The sequence below is a fragment of the Alosa alosa genome, chromosome 2 (assembly GCF_017589495.1).
Source record: "Alosa alosa isolate M-15738 ecotype Scorff River chromosome 2, AALO_Geno_1.1, whole genome shotgun sequence".
Lineage (NCBI taxonomy): Eukaryota > Metazoa > Chordata > Actinopteri > Clupeiformes > Clupeidae > Alosa > Alosa alosa.
The window spans coordinates 11,259,975-11,282,860 of NC_063190.1; the positions used below are offsets into that span (position 1 = coordinate 11,259,975).

The 22,886-nt window shown below is 41.8% G+C and overlaps 2 protein-coding genes across 5 annotated transcripts in view; both read right to left on the bottom strand.

Moving 5' to 3' along the window:
* Window positions 1-4,865, bottom strand: part of mtus2a (microtubule associated tumor suppressor candidate 2a) — a 43,847-nt gene extending 38,982 nt beyond the window's left edge. For all 3 annotated transcript variants that reach the window (XM_048228596.1, XM_048228589.1, XM_048228574.1), the window contains exon 1: window positions 4,711-4,865. The gene's annotated coding sequence lies outside the window, so the exon portion shown is untranslated. The remainder of the gene's footprint in view (window positions 1-4,710) is intronic.
* A 2,626-nt stretch (window positions 4,866-7,491) lies between these two features.
* slc7a1a (solute carrier family 7 member 1a) lies at window positions 7,492-22,662 on the bottom strand. Of its 2 annotated transcripts, none has more exons than XM_048270224.1 (12): window positions 22,530-22,662; window positions 20,295-20,747; window positions 18,537-18,695; window positions 16,983-17,151; window positions 16,530-16,663; window positions 14,382-14,604; window positions 12,445-12,581; window positions 11,324-11,426; window positions 10,734-10,939; window positions 10,295-10,446; window positions 9,713-9,821; window positions 7,492-9,417 (listed from the first exon to the last, which is right to left on the bottom strand). In XM_048270224.1, exons 2-12 carry the CDS (start codon window positions 20,662-20,664, stop codon window positions 9,212-9,214), a joined length of 1,968 nt encoding a protein of 655 aa, XP_048126181.1. In that variant the 5' UTR covers window positions 20,665-20,747; window positions 22,530-22,662; the 3' UTR covers window positions 7,492-9,211. The 2 variants fall into 2 exon arrangements, with proteins under 2 accessions (XP_048126181.1, XP_048126175.1); XM_048270218.1 differs by lacking the exon at window positions 12,445-12,581 and adding an exon at window positions 13,172-13,311.
* Window positions 22,663-22,886: the final 224 nt, after the last annotated feature.

Below are 22,886 nucleotides of genomic sequence, written 5' to 3' on the forward strand. Positions count from 1 at the left end.
CAATAAATGAATAAATTGAGTAAATGTAAACGTATCATTGAACACTATATGTCAGCCCACTGTGGTTGCTACTTCATGGTGTTCCCTGTGTTGTTGTGGTCAGACCAGACGTCCCGAGGCCACTCTATAGATGTTACTCATTCATCTTTCTCCATCAATGCGGCGCAGACAGGCAGGAGAAATGCATTAGCTTGGGTCTGGCCAGGGGTGGAGCAGATAAAAGATCCTCCACCTGCAAAAAACATGGGCTCTGTGGAGTATTTCCTTTTCAAGTATGGTTCCTTGTGTGGTCGCTATTTTTCATTGTAAGACTTATCTGATGTTTCTTTTTTATGCTCCTGATGCAGTTTTTCTATTTGGGTTATAGATCATGACAAATCCTGCCCCTCACCACCAAGCAAGTAGGAACTGAATGGTTATGTGGCCACATCTTCAGTTTGTCATACATATCAGGTAGTGTATGTAGCTGATATTCTTTTCTGATAGTAGACCATACTTTATCATGGCTTTCTGGGCAATATAATGAAGATTAGTTGGATGCTTCCATAAAACAATCTATTATTCATTAATGAAAGATGGAACACAGGTCTACTATATATTATACAAATGTTATTTGCTTGTATATTTCTGCATTTATTTCTATGTATTTAATGGTCTTAACTATGCACAACAGATATTTACTTTGGGACTTTCCACACTGTACGTAATTAACAGAGGTGACACCAGGTGAAATTGAAATGGAGTGTTATGGCACTTTTTGCATAATCTGCTGATGTGAGGGTGATAATACACCCCTGCTGTGCGTCACTTTACATAAAAGCACCAGCATAACGCACAAAATGCAAATCTATGTAAATGAGCAGCATGCTTGTAAAATGCTTACTAATACAGGTCACATTGCTACATAGATGACAAAAAAACCTGCAGTAATGACATGGTATCCATGGTTACCATGTACATTGACTTTATGTGCAGCCATTTCATATAAGACATACACCCCCATGACTGCAACTTACACTAATTGTAGAGGAGACAGACGAATGATTATGGGGGAAATGTCCTTATGGAGGAGTCAAAGACTGTGCTCAGTGTCGGTGTGTAGCCTATGTGTGTGTGTGTGTGAGAGAGAGAGAGAGAGAGAGAGAGAGAGAGAAAGAGAGAGAGAGAGAGAGAGAGAGAGAGAAAGAGAGAGAGAGAGCCATTCTCCCTTTTGACCTTCTGCTATGGCAGCCACCCCCACTTGCCCCCACACTGTCCTGGTGATGGGTTGGGCTAACGACAGTTCCGCCATAGCCGCAGAAGCGTGATTAATTAGTAGGAGGAGAGGCAGCTTCGAGTCCACACAAACAAAAGCGGAAAATATGCAATTAGGAAATGAGAGGCTCAGAGAGAGGGGGAGAGAGAGAGAGAAGAGAGAAAAACAGAGAGAGTGATAGGGAGAGAAGAGAGAATGTGGTGACAGAGAGCGCAGGAGGGAGAACAAAAGAGAGAGGATGGAGAGAACAGGGGAAAGAACATTGAGATAGACAGCGAAAGAGTGAGAGAGGCGGTGGGGGGGGGGAAATATAAAAGGTGAGAGGAGAGATAAAAAAGGAGATAGAGAAGACAGTGTAAGACTGAGACAAAGAAAGAGTGGAGAGAGGGAGAGAAAGAGTGGAGAGAGGGAGATAAAGAGTGGAGAGAGGGAGAGAAAGAGTGGAGAGAGGGAGATAAAGAGTGGAGAGAGGGAGAGAAAGAGTGGAGAGAGGGAGAGAAAGAGTGAAGAGAGGGAGAGCATTTAATAGGCAGACAAGATTCACAGATGAGATGAGATAGGGCTAATCCTTCCATCTATGCTCAATTATGAAGAGCCACCAATACTAAGACCAGCGCCACCCAGACAAGGGAGAGATGCAATACGCCCCTTGACACACCGCCTGCAAGTCTGATACACAGTCACACATAGATGCATCTAGGCAAAAAGGACATGGGACATGGCCAGTATACTGTAGATGGACAGGACATCACCACTGATTTCATAATGCCAAAATGGAATGCCATAAAGCGTCTCTACACTGAATGTATCGATAATTACATGATGTACATAATGAATAAATTAAGTGACTGGTTTATGTTAAAGTTTATGTTGATGTAATCATCTAAGCCATGCGTTACAGTATCTGAAGGGAACTGTAATGTAATTTTTCTTAAAGCTTATCAATTTGAAACTTCTTTTCTGATCTATTGCCATATGACTTGTGACTCATGGCCCTTTGACATATGATGTACAATACAGTATGTTTATCATCTGAGACGTGACCATAGGCCACAGTGCTTTGAATGGAATGGCCGTGGACGTGTGTGTGGCTAACAGATGACATGTGGACAGAGAAGAGACAGGATGAATGACTGATGCATGCTGGGAAATGCTGGTGATGGATCCATGCAGTATGGTAGCTGAAGGCTGAGGACACGAGGGAAGGGCTCCTTCATTTACACCTCAGTCCTACAAGACCAGACTTAGCACACACACACACACACACACACACACAAACACACACACACACACACACACACACACACACACACACATCCACATCCACTTTTTTATGAAGTCACTTTTTCAAGGGGACTGGGAAATGGCTTGAATCAACATGAGGACACACCACATATAAATGGTGCAATCCAACAGTTTTAGTGTGAAGAGTCTATAAGTGTAAAACCAGACGTATAGATCACGAGTGCAGACCAGACACCTTTAGCGGTCTGTGAGGGGCTATATCCAGTCCCAGCGGAGAGAATCAAGGGCAGCTCTAAAGGCCATAAAACAGGAGAGAGAGCCAGAGCGGGTTATGTGGCCTGCCATTACTGGAGAGGTCAACATGAGGGGACTGAAGTCCATCTCTCTCTCTCTCTCTCTCTCTCTCTCTTCACAGGGAGTATACATGTCTGATTGACTCTCTCTCCCTCCCTCTCTCTCTCTCTCTCTCTCTCTCTCACACACACTCTCTTTCACACACACACACACACACACACACACACACACACACACACACACACACACACACACACACACACACACACACACCAAGATATTCCCCACAAAGTCACACACTCTGACCCTATGGTTCAATTGAATCTATTATTTCATTATCAAGACCACCACCAGTACAGTCAATAGCCTAATATAACCATGACCATCTAAATCAGTTTGTATCAAAACCTAAATGAATTAATTACTTTTCTGCTTGACTGTAGAGACACTAACTGTAATTGGTAGAGACAGTAGATAAAAGGGACTGCTTTCCTTGAAGATGGAGAAAGGCTCTTGACAACTTCTGGGATAACCTGCATTGCAAGTCATTGATGAAACAGTGATAAAATATGTTATAGTAGAGTTAAATCACAGTCTCCTTTGCTTCTTTCAATTCATCTAATAAAATTCCTTTGGTGACAAATCCCATTGAAATATCTTTAAATTGATATTGAAACCTAACACAGAGTACAATGAAATATGTGATAGCTCAGTCTTGCTTACAAATGGCAAACGATACTTCTCAACCCTCTAACATATTGCTTCATTAGAGTTTGCTGTAAAGCACAGTCGGTGTTCTGAAGACCTCCGCAGCTGATACAGCACTTCACAGTAAGAGGAGCCCACTTCACATCACTTGCAAAGCACAGGCTTCATAACAAAGAGACCGAGGAGCACACTTCTACAGACTTCCTCAGAACTGTATGCTCACAGCCAGAGAATAAAGACCCATGATGTTTATTTGTTTTCATAGTAGGACAGGGCTGGGAAGCCTATAGCTGTTTTGACAAAGGGGATTTTGAGCACTGTGAAAATATAGGCTGCTGAATAACAAGCAATAATCTACTGGTGAGGAAAGACGAGGTGCTGATGGTGACTCTGAGGAAAGATTGTTATAAATAAGAAGAAAGATAGAGTAATAAACCCTGTGGACCCAGACAAGCAATAAGCAAGTGGAGAGACTGATGCATATGGACATGTTGGATAGACCTGTGATTTCTTCCAATGACTATGCATGATAACATGACTAATGATGGAGATGGAGTTGAGGACTGTAAGACCAAAGGTCCTTGCAAAGCAGTTATATTCCACAAGAAGTCTTGGGGGACATACTGGTTCAACAAACACTACCTTTTCCTGATTTTAAATAGGGGGATGAACCCCACAGCTGAGATTGGTTGAGAGGGCTGCCTATCACTCCTGCACCAACTCAAATTGCATGAAAGGTAGGCTATAAGGTACGACAATTATCATTTCCCTCAGGTTTAGTCCAGTAATTTCACATACAGGTAAATCGGGTATTAATGCCTAAATAAGAAGATTGCCCCGTCGCGAATTAACTCCGTAACAAAATAATACTATGCACATCTCTTGTTCAAGAATCCGTAGCCCAGGCTAGTAGTTACACAAAGCTCGAGAGTCCGACAATGGCTCTAGTTACCAATGCACCTGCGCTATGTGCCGTTTAACCTGCAGTTACCTGTCATTGTTTTAGAGATAGCCTATAGGTGTCAATAATTCGCATTAAGGATTGAGACACTGTTGTTTTCAGTTGTTCACGCAGGAGAAAACAATTCAACCTACCATGTAGATAATCTCTAAAAAGGATAAACCATTTCCATCTCATTGTTGCCAGTTCTAAAATGTAATTCTACAGTAGACCTTCATTGAGCTTAGGTAAGAAGCCAACAGCTTACCTTACATCCATGGCAACAAACACAATGCCAAGCGTATTCCACCTTCTGCAGCCGAGGTTGCAAACAACGCAACAGCTTTTTCAAAGACCAAAGAATATCAATAACAGAGAGACGCACACGCTGTCAGTGTATGGCATGGTCTCAGAGCATCCCGTTGTCCGCGCCCAGTCTCTCTCAGGTGCAGTAGCTCAGTTACCACAAGTTGTCAAATGGGCAACATGCGCCTCCTATCGGTAATTCTTCGAATCTACATACAATCAACTGTAAATAAACCAATAGGTGCAACTGTGTGGAAGATCCTTGACTGTACCTGTCTAATATATATGTATGTCTTACACATTATTTGCACAATAACATTTATACATATGATATTAATAGTAAAAAAACATGTTTGATGTAAAGATGAATATGGTTTTAGGAGGAGTGAAAAGTAGTCTGATGATTATCTCAAATGTATATTATTTATTTACAGTGACAATACTAATACAAAACAGACATGTCATGCATGAATAAATGCCCCAACTGAATACATCCTCATTGGACAGTTACCACCACATGTTATAATGATTTATCTGAAAGGTCTTTGAATGTAGGTACTGTCCATGTCATTGTGAAGTTTCTTTCATACATTTTTAGAACTGAAAAGTAAGTGTTTCAGGTATTTACAATCAGAGAAGTAAAATGCAAATGGTAAAATTCAAAGCACGAATGATATTAAAGATGCCTTTGCTCTACGACCCAGTCAAAACTCACAGAAATGTGAAATCCTTTACGTGCTACTAAACTACAAATGCATACAAGTGTGCCCTACAGCGGTTTTAAGAAAAATCACAACCAGTCCTGTACTGCTACAAGACAAATGTGAACCCAGTGTTCAGGTACACAGTAAATACTTAATTTCAATAGTTCAGAAACAAAGAAGACACCATATAAATACATCATCTCATTATATGGACATGCTGATTACAATGTAGAGTACAGAGGTAAATAGAAGCAGATAGCTTGTGCTATCAATTATACATGGGCAGAATCTACAATCTCAGATCTGCAGGCTTGTCCAAAAGATCAAGTCAAAATATGGTGAAATGGTACTAATACAGTTTTTGCCTATTGCTTGAACACTATGGACACATGGTTAGACCAAAGTAACAAAACATGAAGCTTTTGTTACCATACCTTAAACACTTTTTCTGCAACACACTTGCACCTTTCTGCAACACACTTGCTCCTGCACACTACACACGATTTCATACATAAGATACTTCGTTCACACATAGACACACATGTGAAAATACTTACTTACAAAACGGAACACCAATCAGCCAGCAACAATTAGGCCTCAGTTGAGCCATTTTGAGAACATTGCAAGCATGGAGGCAGGGAGAGCAAGAGGTAGAGGAAGACAAAGAGAGAGAGGAGTAGGAGGTGGTCAAAGAGGCTATGCACAGAACAATATTTCAGATGATATTAGAGAAACTTTGGTGGATCATGTGATAAATCATGGCCTGACAATAAGGGAAGCTGGGCAGAGTCCACCACATCTAAGCCTGTTTACAGTAGTGTGTTTTTGTTTTTATTTTTGTGTTACTGCATTTACTGTACTGTACTGTAAAGTATAGTACTGTGATGTACAGTATTGAGATGATGTCATTTGTTATCTTTCAGTACTTTCATTTTTGTTTTTAGTCAAAACCTTTGTTGGACAAAAAAAAAAACTGCAAGTGTTACATTGAGCTTCACATAATGCTAACTGATAAACTGAATAAAAGCAGTGAAAATGAAAGACTGCAGTGTTTTAAATAAAGTACACTGTGTTGCTGCTAATCTGAAAGTGTATGATGCAAGTGTGTATCATTTTGTCATAGACATAGATGTGAATAGTTTATTTCCCAGTGTTGTGTCTTGTGTGCTTGTGTGTAAAGTTTTGACACAATGAGCGAAGTTTTGCAAAAAGTGTTCAAGCAATGGGCAAAAACTGTAATAACTAGCAGAAGTTATACAATATTGCTTCTATGCCGTACTGGATTTTGCACTGCAGAATAATCTGCACATCTTCCAGTGATAATACACCACAAAATTGTCCAAATGTCCACAATCATGAGGTAAAATTGGTCAAATCCTGGTCATGGTCAATTCATGGTCAAATTGTCCAAAAGATTACGTTTTTGATTACAACAGATTAGCTAGTGTACTTCTCCACAAGTTCAGCTAGCCACCGAATACTTTGTTTTTAAAAATAGTAACAACTATCCCTCATGGGAGATAATGAAGTGTGTTGGACTAAGGATGCCCATAAACTTTCTGATCTGTTTAAAGTATTTTGCCAATTTAATGTTTTCAGGCCACTGAATACAAACAGGTGCAGCTGCCTATCTGTAAATAATTCTTAGGCTGCTGACACGTTAGGAAACATGTTGTGCAATATTGAAAGGCAAAACTTCTGTAAGCTGTTGACCAAACACTTCATACACAAATAATGATTATTTGTCTATGACAAAAACAAACTGGATTCTCTCTGTCCCTATTTCAAAAATATAAACCCCAAAATTGCCTGCAGTATACATCTTTACATCTTTACGGTAGCTGTAATGCTTAATATCATTTTCACATTCAATGAAAATAATAATAAATATACTGACACTGAAGACTGCCAAGAGTTTAGAGTTTGAGTGGAATGCTCCTTTTTCAATGGGATCTGAGGATGGATCAGACACATTATGAGATGCTACACATGCATTTAGTGTTGCTGCAACACATCCAAGTAAGAAATTAAAGAGACCATTTAACCAACTGTTTTCTTTCCTTTTTTACAAAATGGCACAACATAAGCAGACACAGACACAGGCACATACACTAGACACTGAAACTGATATACACAAACCACAAAACATCTATTCTCAATTTACTATAGCCAACAGTGGCATCATGACATATATTTAATTCTTTAAGATTTAAAAAAAGCAGAATTTGCCATTTACAAATTAGTCAATTCATAGAGCAAGTATGAACAACATCTTATATACAGAAAAAAAAGTCTGATTAACAATAAAATAGACTACTTATTTATGCATAGCCACAGTAGATGTTCTAGAAAGTTAACATTATTTTTTTTCCTATAAGGCAACACCAATACTAACAATTATGTCTGAGGTGAATACTCATTACAATGCTGAGCTACATGCAGACCAGAGAATACTTTGTCAGTTTAATTGAGCCAGACGGATACTGCGTAATGTACCTGAGGATATACAGTAGATAGGGGAAATGTGGGCAGGAATGATCAGTATGTTTCATATATTTGAAACATCCTAAACCAGTCCCATGCTTGTGAAGACGAACTTCAGAAAGACAAAGATTCATCTTTTTTGATGCTCTGGTTCATCTTGTTTGATAGTATTTTCTGGTAGGGGGAAAACATGTCAGGAAAAACCATGGAAGGGTCTTCTACAGTCTGTTTCCCAGAGATATACATTTCTGTACAATATCACCACTTCTAAGCATGTCTACAATTACTCATGAGTACATTTGTACACCTCCTGTGCAACATCTGTTAGAAAAAGTACACTATTGAGATACAACTACATACAATTTTCAACCAAAAAGGCACTTTGGGCATGGTTGAGGTCGGTTATATTAAAAACACAGTACCCAGCACTGTGATGGTTAAATCTACACTCCATTGTTCAGACCAGCTTAATTCCACTCTATAAAACTAACAAATATAAAGACACAACTTGTGTTGGGGGTGTTGAGTAAGAAATGCTTGAGTCAACCAAGTCCAACCCTTAGCATCTCACACTGAGTTGAATTGATAACATGAAACTGACTGTCATGAATGTCTGCTGAAAGCCAACACTGAGATAAGCATTAAGATACTGTGTACACTCACAAGCCCACATGAGTTTGTCCTATCCAAACCCTATCATTTATTCTATGACAGATGAGTATCTCTCTACTGGGTCATCATTTTAAAAAATGGCAACAAAAATATACCACCATCAGGGACTGATGAAGGCAAGCCTTACAAAGAGCCAAATGCTAATAGGTAACACTAAGAGCAGAGAAACCTCAAAGGTTGTGTTGCAAATTAATCCAAATTTAGTACAAACAACCATGATCGACTTATCTTCTGTTCCATTTGATAACACTTGTCAGACAAACTGAGTGCTGTCTCGGCGGAAGTCAAAGCCCCTTCCTCCAAATTAACTCAAATTTTCAAAACATACAGAAAGGTTTTGTTTAGCAATTTTTTTCAGGCAATTCAGTAGCCGCCAAATGCTAAAATGCTCGTCAAAGAGCTATTCCTCTCTCACACAGAGAGTCAGTTGTACAATAGTGACTAGTCCTGACAAGCTTTCCCTTTGGGGTGAGGTGTGCTCTTCTTGAAGCTTAAAGTTTTTTTTCTTTCAAAAACGTGTCTGGATATCTTAAAGTTTAGACATCCCATTGCGTCAAATATACATTATTTTCGTATAAAATTTACAGGGAAGTTGTTTTTGTTTTATGACGACTCTAAGAGTTCACCCTCGTCATCGGCCCTAGCGCCCAGGCCATTAATGATGAAGGCCTCTTTCTCAGGGGACACGCGGGAGTCTCCGTTGATGGCGGACGTGGGCTTGTAGTCCCTGAGCTCCTCGGGACTCGGGCGTCGGGAGAGCGCTGCCTCAGCGCTGTGTCGCATCCCATACCCAAAGTAGATAACGAAACCTGGACAGAGATGAGAGGGACACAAGAATTCAGATGAGAAGAAATAAAACAAGTTATTGTAACTAAAAAACAACACAGAGGGCAGGCGAGACCAGAACAGATCTCAGTCTCAGATCACCACATTTGATATGGTTTTACAAGATCTGTGTTACATAAGGATTCAATTGGCTGTCTTATTATTGCAAGTAAATACAACCAGGATAGTTATTAAGTCCAGATGTCATTGTTAGCTGATGTGATTTCATAAGATCGTTGGTTGATTTATTCTGGAGTCAGTTGCCTTTTGAGGACTGACCTATAGCCATCCAGACAGCAAAGCGGATCCAGGTGCCTTTGTCCAGCTGCATCATCAGGTACACATTGACAAACATGCTGGTTACAGGGATGAAGGGAAGCAGAGGCACCTGTTGGAGTGGAGAAGATGGCATGTCTTGAGGGTTTTACAGGAGTCAAACTTCACAAAAGAAAAAAGAATTGGGTGTGAATCTCCAATCATAGAGTAAACTAAGAGATGACATGACATTTAAACCTCGACAAGACTTGCCCATTGAATACATTTTTATCACACATACATTGTGTGTAATGTATGCAGTATGCAGATATATTAAGAGTTTGGTTCCATAACGCTATATATCCGTTTTTAAAAACATTACAAAATTCATGCTATTTAATTGTGTATTCCAGGAAATATCAATCAAATTGCAGTTGTGTTGTTTTGATTGAGTAAAGATAAATCAAATAACAATAGACAAAAAACATTTCTACTGAAATTATTTGGAAAACAAAATGTAAAAAAATGATTCAGGAAATAGGATATAGCATTTTGGAATGCCCCCCCCCCCACACCGCAGCAGAGGAGTGGGTAGCCAGGGCAAACCTTAAAAGAGAGCTTGGTCCGGCTCTCTGGCTGCCTCCAGATGATGAGCACCAGGCCGAGGCAGACAATGACAATGACGCTCAAGGTCACGATGACCCACACCGCCGCGCTGCCCTGTACTGCCAGGATACTGAACACCAGGATCAACACTCCTGCAACGGGGAGAGGGGGTGAACAATCAACACAAATCCCTTCCATCAATCAGATAAATAAGCTGCCCTGTGCCATTCAAGGCAGTGAGGTTGTACTTTATTTTATGTTGTATGTGGCCTTGATATTATTTGTGGCCCCTGTTGTCTTTTTTTTTACTTGTGTGAGGTTACACAATTGTCGATGGAGATGTGTGTATCTTAGTGTAAGTATGTGAGGAGATGGGTTGTAAACCCACAAGGGAATGTGGATGTGAACAGAAATGGAAATGGAAAAAAATGTGTTTTACCGAGTAAACTCGTGCAGACGTTAACGGAGAAGCCAGAGATGTGCGAGGGGTCGGTGTTTTCCGGAAAGAGCATGGTTTTGAGTGTAAAGCGCTCCTCCACGCCAGGAAGGATGCCCATGCTCGGGGCGCCCATGGACTCGGTCAGCTCCACCTCCTCCTGGGTGCTGGCCATCTGGTACGCCAGGCTCGGCTGCTCAGGCTGGTACCTGAGAAAAACAACACACATTAATGTATAGGAATGCATGCAGACACACACACACACACACACACACACACACACACACACACACATACACTCATGTGTCATATACTGTATGTATATGAAATGCATGCAGACACACACATACACACAGCATACTTATACACCCAAACAAATGCAAATATCCATACACAATTACCAGTCATATACAGAACACAGAAGAATACATACGCCAAATGTCTACATGTCTAGCCTTGATTCAAAATATCTGCAAAACATTCAAAGTTATCTACACCGATTTAAATGTTATTTGTGTCGGAACGTATACTGAATAGATTTTCAAAGATTTCCTTACACTGAAATCTGTACAGTAGGTAATCATATAGCCTACCTGAGGACCAGGACACAGGCGGCAACTAGTGTGTAGGCCAGCAATGTGCCAATGGACATGAGATCAACCAGATCCTTCAGGTCAAACAGGAAGGCCATGATCGCTAGGAGGAAGGCAAAGACAGGCACATGTAAGACACATCATATGTCACAAGGCAAAAGCATTCCAATTCTCAACACAGGTTTTAAGTAAGATATTTTCTGATATTTTCTCATAACATTTCTTCATAACATTCTAAATATAAAACACATATCTGGTGGGGTCTAGTGGTGTGTACAGTATATGAATGTTATATTATATATCTGTAAAATGGCAAAACATAGTGAGTAGAATCTATTATTTCCACTAAATACTATTCTTAAACACCACAACCCAAACTACACCTACTATTCATCAAACCTATGCCTTAAACTGTGAACTAATGCTTTGAAAAATGTCAAGTAGCACGTTAGGTGTGAACTCATGAGGCCTTTTGAGGTCAGTGGGTTGAAACTAGTCCTGTGAAACATTCCATATTATCAAACAGCAGGTGAGTGTTTTCCCACCAGAGCTTTTGAGGGGGCTTACAGCTTCTATGACATGCCACCCCAGTGACAGACCAGATGATATGGAGCTTACTGCCACCAGCAAATTAATTTAGTTACGCTAACCTATCAAATGTGTGACTTCTCAGAAAGAACACTGACCTGCTGCAGAGGTTAAAAGTGAAGAAAGCATACAGCACATGTTTTATGAATACATCAAAGAAAGTTGTGTGACAAATCTACTTTTTTTCCCTTTGATGAACCCTACATATAATTTTAAGCAGGCCTAGACATAAAGCACACAGGTCTAGACATTGGATTTAGTGGTAAAAGCAGACCCCCATTATGAAAATCTAGGTAGGTAGTCTTTAGTATTTGTCTCATTGTGTTATCTTAAAAAGTTATACTGTACAACAGTGTTATATGAGGTCTAAAATCCTGAAGAAATCAGAATGGATTTTTGTGACGCGTGGCCTGGTTGAATCCGTGACCCAAAAAAAAAAAAAAAAAATGTGCCCGTCAGAGACGCCCCCCTCTCCCTCATCAGTTACCGTGGCTGCGGCCCAAAAAATGTTCTCTGCTGGCCCGCGAGCTTACCGGACATGACACCAGCTGCCATGGTGGACATGATGGGCGTCTTCCTCTCGCTGACGCGCGACAGAAAGGTGAAGAGCAGACCGTCGCGGGCCATGGCAAAGATAATACGCGGGAGAGGGAACATGGAGCCCAGCAGACTACGCAGCAACAAGAGGGCAGAAGAGTGGAAGAAGAGGGAGGGGGGAGACAGGTTCAAAACAAAAGAAAGAATAAAAAAAGAAAGCAACAAACAAACAAAATTGGGATGAAATAAAGAAAGACCAGAAGAAAAGTGTAGTAAAGTGAAGCTGTGTTTGAGGAAAAGATCTTAAGGCAGCAGGAGTCCAAACCGTAGGGGTAAATTCTCAGCTTGGAGGGGCCATCCCGCAGATAAATCCCCCTTCATATTGAAGAGTTTGGTTCCAAAACCAGATATCTTCATTTTCAAGCATGGCTTTTTATTGTGCATTTCAGGGAAAATTAAAAAGAAAATGCACTTGTGTTGTTGTGACAAAAGTCTAAATAATAATAATAAAAAAATGACAAAATAAACAAAAGAAAATCTATTAAAATTCTTGTTTTGGAACCAACCCACCCTCCCACCAGCGTTAGCCAGTCCAGTCATGATACATGCACAGTGAAACTCATTCCAGTGGAGAGAGAGAGAGAGAGAGAGAGAGAGAGAGAGAGAGAGAGAGAGAGAGGGAGGAGAGTTGGAATATTAGTAACCATGAAGAGTCATTCTCACCTGCCACTATGCCTGAGGTCAGAGTAGCAGGTAAAGGGGTTTTGGTTCGGGGATTGATCTCAGCCATGTATCTGAAGAGCAGACCATCCTCAGCCATCGCCCAGATGATTCGGGGCATTGGAAACATGGCACCCAGCAAACTGGCACAAGACACAGGCACATACACACATGCACACACACACACACACACACACACACACACACACACACACACACACACACACACACACACACACACACACACAGGCAGGCAGGCAGAGAGAAATGGGCATGCCATGCCATGCAGGTCAGTCAACCGCAGCAACTATACACAACAAACATCTCTGTTGAGTTCAAGCCTTGCAATGTTAGAGGTCGCTGGTAAACATTCTGACATTCAGTAAGCAGTTATGTTCTGTGGAAGACAAATCAAGTTAATCCAACTATCACTTATGATAATAAACACTCTGTCCCCAACCCTAACTAAAACTAATCTTAGATTCATATGTGAATTATATGTATTAAGCTAATGAATCCTCACGAGTTGCTTTATGAATGAGGTCTGGAAAAGATCATGGTCATGTATAACTTCGAGGACAGAAGTAATAAAGTAAAAAGACGTTTATGATTTATTAGGTCAACTTGAGCACCCATTTAAGAGTGATAGAAGCACTGTTACATAACAATCCCAGTGAGTTATTACCCCCTCCCCTGGCCTCATGTTTGGCTACTTTTAGTAAGAGGCTCACATTTACCCTCAGTTAAATATACTCGTGCACTGACATGCACTCTCCCATACAGACCCACCGACCCGCCTACCAACGCTCACACACAAACACATACAGGTACGCGCACACATACACACACACACACACACATCTACAGACACACACCCACCGATCCACTTACCACACAAACACAGACACATACGCGCGCACCTACACACACACTACGCACGCACACATGCTCACACACACACGCACACATACACAGCGACTCAGCATGCCATGCCAAGCCAGAGGCTTTCACACTGTGCAGTGAGGCCTAGTGTGTGTGTGTGAGTGTGAGAGTGTGTGTGAGTGTGTGTGTGTGTGTGTGTGTGTGTGTGTGTGTGTGTGTGTGAGAGTGTGTGTGTGAGTGTGTGTGTGTGTGTGTGTGTGTGTGTGTGTGTGTGTGTGTGTGTGTGTGTGTGTGTGTGTGTGAGTGTGAGAGAGGTCAGGGTCAGGCTTACCTGGTGGAGAGGGCGCAGAGGGAACCCACAGCCACGGCGTAGGTGGCCCCCTCCCAGCCCACGTACGTAAAGGCCACAGGCAGCGGGCTGTTCTTGTCCAGCATGTAGTAGGGCATCATCATGGTGAGGGCAGCCGACACGCCGAAGTAGGCCACGAAACAGATGAGGAGAGAGGACACGATGCCGATAGGGATGGCCCTCTGGGGGTTCTTCACCTCTTCACCTGTGTGTGTGTGGGGGTTCATATCAGGAGACTCAATGCCAGGTGTATGAATGCCAGGTAGATAGTAAGTAGGCCGATATGAATAGCCCTGTGTGGGTTCTATACCTCTACAACTATGGAGAGATGTATACAACAAGGTGTGTTCAACATTACACCGATCATTGTCTTCGACATCTGAGGTAAAATCTTTTGTGCGTTCAACATCAAGCTGAATTAGGTGACAGATACACAAACAAATGTCTGTTAAGGATAAGGATTACACAGAAATATGTGTTCACTACCAGAGCTACACACGATAGTGTGCTCCACTTTGGATGCTTCTACTTCCGCACCTGAGTGAGGATATATGCACAAAGGTGCGTTCAAGAATGAGATTACACAGAAAAACCTGTGCTCAATAGCAGGACCAGGCACACTGGTATTTAAGTATATAATTAAGAAGACACTAGGATTAACACATTGACACAAAAACAGCGTCAAGTGTCTGGTGTAGGTACTACCTTTCTTCACCTAAGGAGTATTACACACAAAAGGGGAGTTCAAAACTAGAGACCCAAAAAAGGGTGAGTTGAAAATCATGAGTAATTAGTAGGGCAGTAAAGTAGGACACGAGGCGGATGGGGAGGGAGGACACAAGGACACAGTGCTGAAGGAGATGGCACACTGAGGGTTCCTCAGCCCCTAACCTGTGGAACTAGGGACAGAGGGTGTGTTCAAGATCAGGGGCTTACACAGGAGAGGGGTGGTCAAGATCAGCTGTAATTAGGAGAGTGTGAAGTTGAACACTAAACAGATTAAAAGGGAGGACACTAGAAAGGCCTCTCACTACAAAGGATCATGCTGGTGATTTGTTCTGAGCTCCTTTTGTGTTCTGTTGCAATAGTTTTGCATTCCTCTGCAATACATTTGTGTTCTGTGCACTGTGAGAGAAGGCAGTAAGGGAGTACAGTATTTGATATACCAATACCATCTATGTACATGTTGTGAAATGTATCTCCTTTGCAGTCGGTGGGGAATTCCTCACACTACAAAGAATGTAATGAAATGCACTGAGGCTCAAGGAATCTGCAAATAAGTCTTTCCATGCATTATTTCATAATGTAACAAACCCTGATGCAGCTTCCACTATTATAAGCTGAGACCCCACGGCAAAATCAGCTTTGTCTGTCCTCTGGCACACAGAAGCATGAGCCCAGTTTTACTAGCAGTGTTGAAATCAACTGCTGTGTGTGGGTTAGTGGGTTCAGGCGAGCACAGACAGTGAGTGTGGACATGAGGATTGGGGTCTGAGGCAACAGAACAGGCTGTGATCTGTTCTTCTCTCTTTCTCTCACTCCATCTCCCCCCTCTCTCTCCTTCATTTTTTTTTTCTAATTTCTTCTTCTCTCTCCACCCCACCCCCTTCCTCTCTCAGCCAATGGCAGGAGAGGATGGTAGGGGAGTTCCCATGACAAGGCAGTGAGAGGGATCAAGAAAAAGAAAAAAAATTAGTGAAAATTCTTGCAGAGGCAGATGCAGAAACATTAAACAGCCCCTAACATTGGGGGTTATTCCTAATGATTAACATTGCATAAAGTAGAGAAACAGCTGACCTTTAACTCTTTAGTTTAGATAGTGTGAGACCACATGATCTGCCAGGTATCAACAATGGGGCCAAAACAACCAAAGTTGTGATTGCACACAGAAAAGATGCTATAGGAACACATAAACACAAAGGCTTCATACGTCCTTTTTCTGCAAAGGAACCATTTGTCATTTAAGGAAAATTGGAACGTAACACGTGTTCCGAATTAGGCACAACAAGCTCCGAAGAAATACTGTGGGAGATGAATCAAGTTGTAATGCTCGCCAAAGCTGTCTACTGCTACCAGTGCTGTAAAAGCCAGCACTCAGCACCACTGCCGGAGACCTTGCGTGGGACTGACCTGTGGTGGCGATGCAGTCAAACCCCACAAAGGCGTAGAAACAGGTCGCTGCGCCAGAGAGGACACCGTTTAAGCCATAGGGCATGAAGCCACCCACGCCCAGGTTGACATCCACCAAGGCGGGATCTGTACCACTGGGTCAAAGAGAAGAGCGAGGGGGAGCATGAAGGGAATCGCTCTCAGAGAGTAAAGAAACATTTTGACCTAATATCAAAAATGTCTATGCTCTATGTTGCCCAGACAGCCACTAAAGTTAGCATGGAAACCAGCCAGTACTGGGCCTGGCTCTCTTGTAATACCACTTTGTACCACGTGTGGCGTTGTATCACATCCAATACAAGTCAATGGAAGACTACTGGCTTTTGCAAATGTAATGGTGCATTCAAGACTTGAAACTCCACATAATTTCACAGAAAGACAGATCTGTTGAAACCTCACTTCACCGAAGCTCACTTATGAGTGGAGTCGGTCCGGTTGAGTATCTCCTCTGGGACGAGTTGCCAGTTCTTTATCGTGCCCTTGACGAGCCCTGACACGACCACAAAGACCAACACCAGTACGTTGATGCAGGTGAACACTTTGTTCACAATGGCCGACTCCTTCACCCCAAAGGCTAGCAAGCCTGGAGAGAACAAGTGGAAAGAGGGACCTGGTTATTTAGCAGGAGTAACAGTAGAAGACATATCAATATAGAAATAAAATTACATGGTTATAGAAATATAAACACAACAATATATTCAGGAAGAAATACAGGATTGCCTAGGTACTAGAAACTAGAGAAAGTAGTTTATCAGTTGAGAATAATTGAGAACAGACTGGCATCAGTCTGTTCTTAGTTGAAAACAAACTGATGTTGCTAGTCTGACTCTCTGCTAAGGTTTGTAGGGGTTGCGGATTGGAAACTGTACAGCACTTAATTTGCCAGATATCTGGAGGGTTAATTACTGTATTGACCTGTGAATGGTCATGACAAGGAATATTTTTTTGAGATTTTGCATTTGCCAGCGTGGCTTGAAGTTTGAAGTTTGAAGTTGTTGCTGCTGAAGTTGTGGCATATTAACCAAAAAATCACTTACCCCAATTATGTTCGAATGACTGAATAATAATCCTAAGGATATTTATCCTGCAGACAAGTCGTTTGGGACTTGTTGCTAAGGGCTGCTTACATCTCATAACAGTGCATCCTCAACTGTGCTTTCCATGCACCTTTTGTTTTAGACAGGGTTTTCCTGATCAGTGGCGTAATGTCTTTCAGTAATACCCAACTATTAGCCACGGTTTATACATTGATTGTGCTAAATTTCTTCAGCTATGAGGTTAACACACGGGGGCAGTTACGGGGGTTTTGTTTATTTAACTTGCATAAAACACTGTCCTGCGGTTTATACGAAATGTGGCTAATACAAAGGAAATTACTGTAGTGATTTTTGGATTATGCGCCTGACCACATCTATTTTTTTTAATTGACATGCAAGTGGACGCAATATTCAATTAAAGTGGAGCGCATGGTGAAAAAGTCATCACTGAATTGGGTGTAAGATAAGAACACGCCTTGTTTTTCACATGGGGTTGAGTGTACGATAGGGCCCTCTATGTTGCAGAACATTTACTGACAGACAACCAGATATCTCTTTGAGAAACCAGCATACACATGCGGTGTACATGTCTGTACGTCAATTCAATTCCAATTTATTACAAAATAGCACAAAACATTGTAACTATCACTAGGCTCTTTATCAACCCCAAAGCCTGAACTCCCTAAGCAAAGTGATGGGGAAAGGAAAAACTCCCTTTTAGAAACCAAATAACAGTGTTAAAACTGTCCAGAAAGCCCAGATCCATGGGTCTCTATTTAAACCTTTCGTAGATATCACTTTAACACACTGAAAAGGACACTAATTATAAACTCTACAGTCTTAGGATTCTTAGAATGTAAGTCTTAGAATGGAAAAAGCAGTGGAAACCTTCTCCCACCTCTGTCGTCACGTCTCCATCTCCATGTCTTACCAGTGAGAGTGAGGATGATGACCACTGCAAACATGTCCGGATACTCAGCCAGGAATCCGGGGGCGTTCATGGTCATATACTGCCGGCAGAAGTGTTCAATGTGTTTGCCAACCAGCTCGTCAAACGTAGCACTCCATGCTCTGGCGACGCTGGAGGTCCCTGTGGTTTGCAGGAAATTATTAACTTTATTCATCATGTAGGCTACATACTGTATATACAATTCTCATCACTGAAATCAATACATCTTCTTTCATAGAAAGCTGTATTCATTTTGTTGACCATGGTTTGCACTGTAGTTATGCACACTGTAACATGCTAAATAGCAGTATTTAAATATATACAAAGTACTTTAGTACTCTGTTACTCTATATGTTACAGTGTATTTCAAAAGCCAGTTCCACTGTAACAAGGACTATATGGTATATAGAGTGGCCAAATCCTTTACATACTATCAATTATTGATTAAATATTTATTACCAACCCTGACTTTAATCCTAACTCTGAAGTACAAAGAACCAATTTTCCGTACTCTTTCTCACACACAGTGTTACATAGTATTTACCAATATAGTTACAATGTAACCAGCACTGGTATAAAGTGTGGCCAAATATTTCAATTAGTATCTATTAGTTACAGTTCCACAATTACCACTATTAACAATGATAAATAGCTGTAAAAACATATATTCCATGGTACTCACTTGTATTTAAGATATGTGGATTTTGTATTTTGCTTTTGCTACTTGTTAGAGGGGATGCATCCCCTCTATTGAAATCTGGGGACTTCTTCTTCTTATTTTTCTTTTTACCTTTTTGTGCGCGCTATTCAGCTCAAACCGCTTAACGTACAAATTTGGTTGAAACACCGTTTCGTAGATCTTCCAAGGCTTTACCGTCCTATCCGTTTTTCATTTTTGAGAAGTTTATACTTTTTGAGATTTTTGTAATTTCCCCCGTAGACTTGAATGGGGGCTGTGATGTCATAATAGAGCCAGCTGCGCTCGTTAAGTAGTTCTCAGAGCAGTTCCCAGGCTAATCAGAACACTGGCACAGGTGTCACCTGTGAGGACTCCAACTGTCTCAGCTTCTAAGCATACAATCTAGCTCTACCTGAACTACACATCCTGTTAAAGTGTTTCCTGTGTGTCAAAATAAAAGTCCCAGCCATATCTCATGCATTCAGCATTATATCTCCAGAACGGCTTGACGTACATACTTCAAATTTGGTACGAGTGTTTTTATGGACTCAAAGATGAAGTGAGTTGATGTTGGAGGTTGAAGGTCAACTGTCAAGGTCAAAAACACCTTGAGTGTGATATCTCAAGAATGCCATGTCACACAAGATTCAAATTTGGTTACTCCAAAAGCACCTTTGCAGGTATCACAATTACCCTACCAACCAGCTAGCATCAAGCCCCACCAACACCCTAACCAGCAGATTGCATCCCCTCGTGTAATTCCTCAGAATTGCATTTCTAGTTTTCTAGATGATATTTAACACATAATCTCATTGAAACAGGGACTAACTGAGATAAAGTGTGGCCAAATACTTGAATTGGTATTGATTAGTATTGCTATAATATAAACAAATGACATAAGACAGTTACACCCAAGGCTACATTGTATAAATAGTGACCGAATTATTGAAATAAGATCATAGATCAATAACCATTGACATCTAACCCTGACTCAAAATGTCTGCTACCAGTGCCGTGGTAGGAGATATCAGTGTCTATGATTATGATTGTTCCATCATTACCGATGACGTAGGAGAGGATGAGGTTCCAGCCAGTGATGAAGGCCCAGAGCTCGCCGACGGTGACATAGCTGTACAGGTAGGCTGAGCCCGTCTTGGGCACGCGCGCCCCAAACTCGGCGTAGCAGAGCCCCGCCAGCACGGACGCCAGGGCGGCAATGAGGAAGGACAGGACGATGGCGGGGCCGGCGTTCTCGCGCGCCACTGCTCCGGCCAGCACGTAGACGCCGGCGCCCAGTGTGCTGCCCACGCCCAGCGCCACCAGGTCGAAGGTGTTGAGGCAGCGGGCCAGCCGTGAGTCGTCAGTGCTGCAGTCCACCACCTTCACCCGCAACAGCTGCTTACCAAAGTCCATGAGCTTGTGGAGAACCATGGTTCTGTTATGTTCCGATGTTCTTTTACACACACTCAGATACAGTACATGCAGGACTCTAGGCTGTGGACTTCACTAGGAACCTGTTGGAAAAATGAAGACTTTAGAAGTAGTTCTCTGAAGAAGTGAAAAAAAAGTGAAAAAGTGGCTTAATATACAGGCAGGTGCATCTGCCCCCAGTGTTGTTGTTGCTGTGGTACACTTGGCGCACACTGCGCATTGTGTCAATTAAATTACCAGCAGACTTCAGCCAGAACTTTTGGAAGAGTACAACAACATTGTTCGTGGGTGAAAACAGAAAGGCATCGGCCATAGCAAACCCCGGTTGCCATATTTATATATAGTAAGCATTTCACAAGATTACTCTTTTTCAATTATTGTTTACCTTACGATCAAAGAATCTTATGCAAAACCTCTGTCTACTAAGGATTATAAACTAAAATGCAGTCAAAACACCTCTGTAGAATAACAACAGTACAGAAATTCAGATTCAATCTATGCTGGAGTAAACAGTAGCTAAAACTCAAGCATTTTGCCTCTCATTTGTTCAGGTCACCTGTAGTAACTGTTAAGTATTGCATTGTTTCCCTGGCAACATTGGGTAAGACATACGCAAATCCATAAAATGTGACTATTGGCAGTGACAAAGCACACTGAGGATAATCCATTTAAGGAGAGACAGACTTCATTCAGTCCATGGACATGAATTATGCAATAAGAAATGTGCTTATGAAAAAAACACCACCAGAAACATAGAATGAATTGTATAATTTAAGTAGTGTAATTATATGATCATAATTCCATAGTGCTGGAGATTGAGTGCTATAATTCCCATGACGCAAACATAGTTGTGTAGTTTAGGTTTAAAATGAATGGCAGTATTAATAAGGCCCTGGCACTTTTACTTCTACCCAGTACGGAGGATATGGACCACACTGTGATATGTGACTGGAGGATACGTTAGGCCTTGGGGGAGGAACTGTAGAATTCGGAGGGGGGCGTAGCCCTGCACCCCTCGTAATATGCAAGCCACGACACAGCCCAGTCCTCCTGGGCTTTCACCCAGAACGAATCAGACAAAAAAAGGGGTCTAGAGAATTCTGTTTCCTGTCACGCCACCACCGAACGGAAAGTTCCTTCCATGGATAAGGGGTGATGACCTTTTTCCCTCCAAGATGCCTACAGGCTATCAAATGTCCCACTTCAGATGGAGTCTGGTACCATGAAATGCACATGTTTTGAATGTAGGTTAGCAGAGTCACACATGCAGGGGCACTTTAGACCACCTCACAGAGAGAGCCAGAGAGAAGCAGCCAATCAAATTGCCCTTGCATTCTGCAAGGTTAGCTGCCAGTTCCCAATGGCGACGCTTGCTCAGGTTTCCCAAATTAAGCCATAATGCCGGAGGTTCATTAAAAGGAGATTACATACTGCACATAATGCAATGCAGACAATCAAAGGTAATCTGGGGTCTTACGAAAGTACTGAAGCTTTGCAGGAGTGGGCCATGCTCCAGGTCTCCAATTCTTATGCATATTCCACTCGACTAAAACACTTTAGTTGCAATGCAAATTCAACCCAAGTCGGTTTTACCCAAGTCAGACTTGTTGAATATAGGAACACAATTCCCTTAAAAATGCCACTATCCAGTTAACATAACAGATTCTAGGCAATTTATTCAATTAAATATATGTGGTAAATTTTCTGATTAACAATTTAGCATAGAACAGGATATATCCTATACAGCATATCCTAAACATTAAACCTGTCAATCATTACTGTAGTTAATCACCGCAAGAACAAGATAACTACGTGTTATCATAGACATAACATTATGAAGCTGTGAGAAAGCAGCAAGTACTCACACAGAATTCACAAAGGCTTCACCTAGTGAAAGAGAGAGAGAGAGGTAGAGCAAGAGAGAGAGAGCGAGAGGAAGGGAGAGAGAGGCACAGAGAGCGAGAGACAGACCTATCACTGAACTCTATTCTTCAGACACCCCTGCAACTGTAGCCCATTTCCATGGGCGACCTACAAATAGAACGTTGACACATCACATGGCCAGGCTATTCCCAGCTGCCCTCAACGACGCTGGCGACGCACTGAGCCCGAACGCTGTCAATCACCCTGGTTCCCACCAGTCAGATGCGGAAGCCGGCCACCAGACCTCACCGAGAGAAATACACCTGCCCCTCCACATATCAGGGCTGGCCGACTGCTAA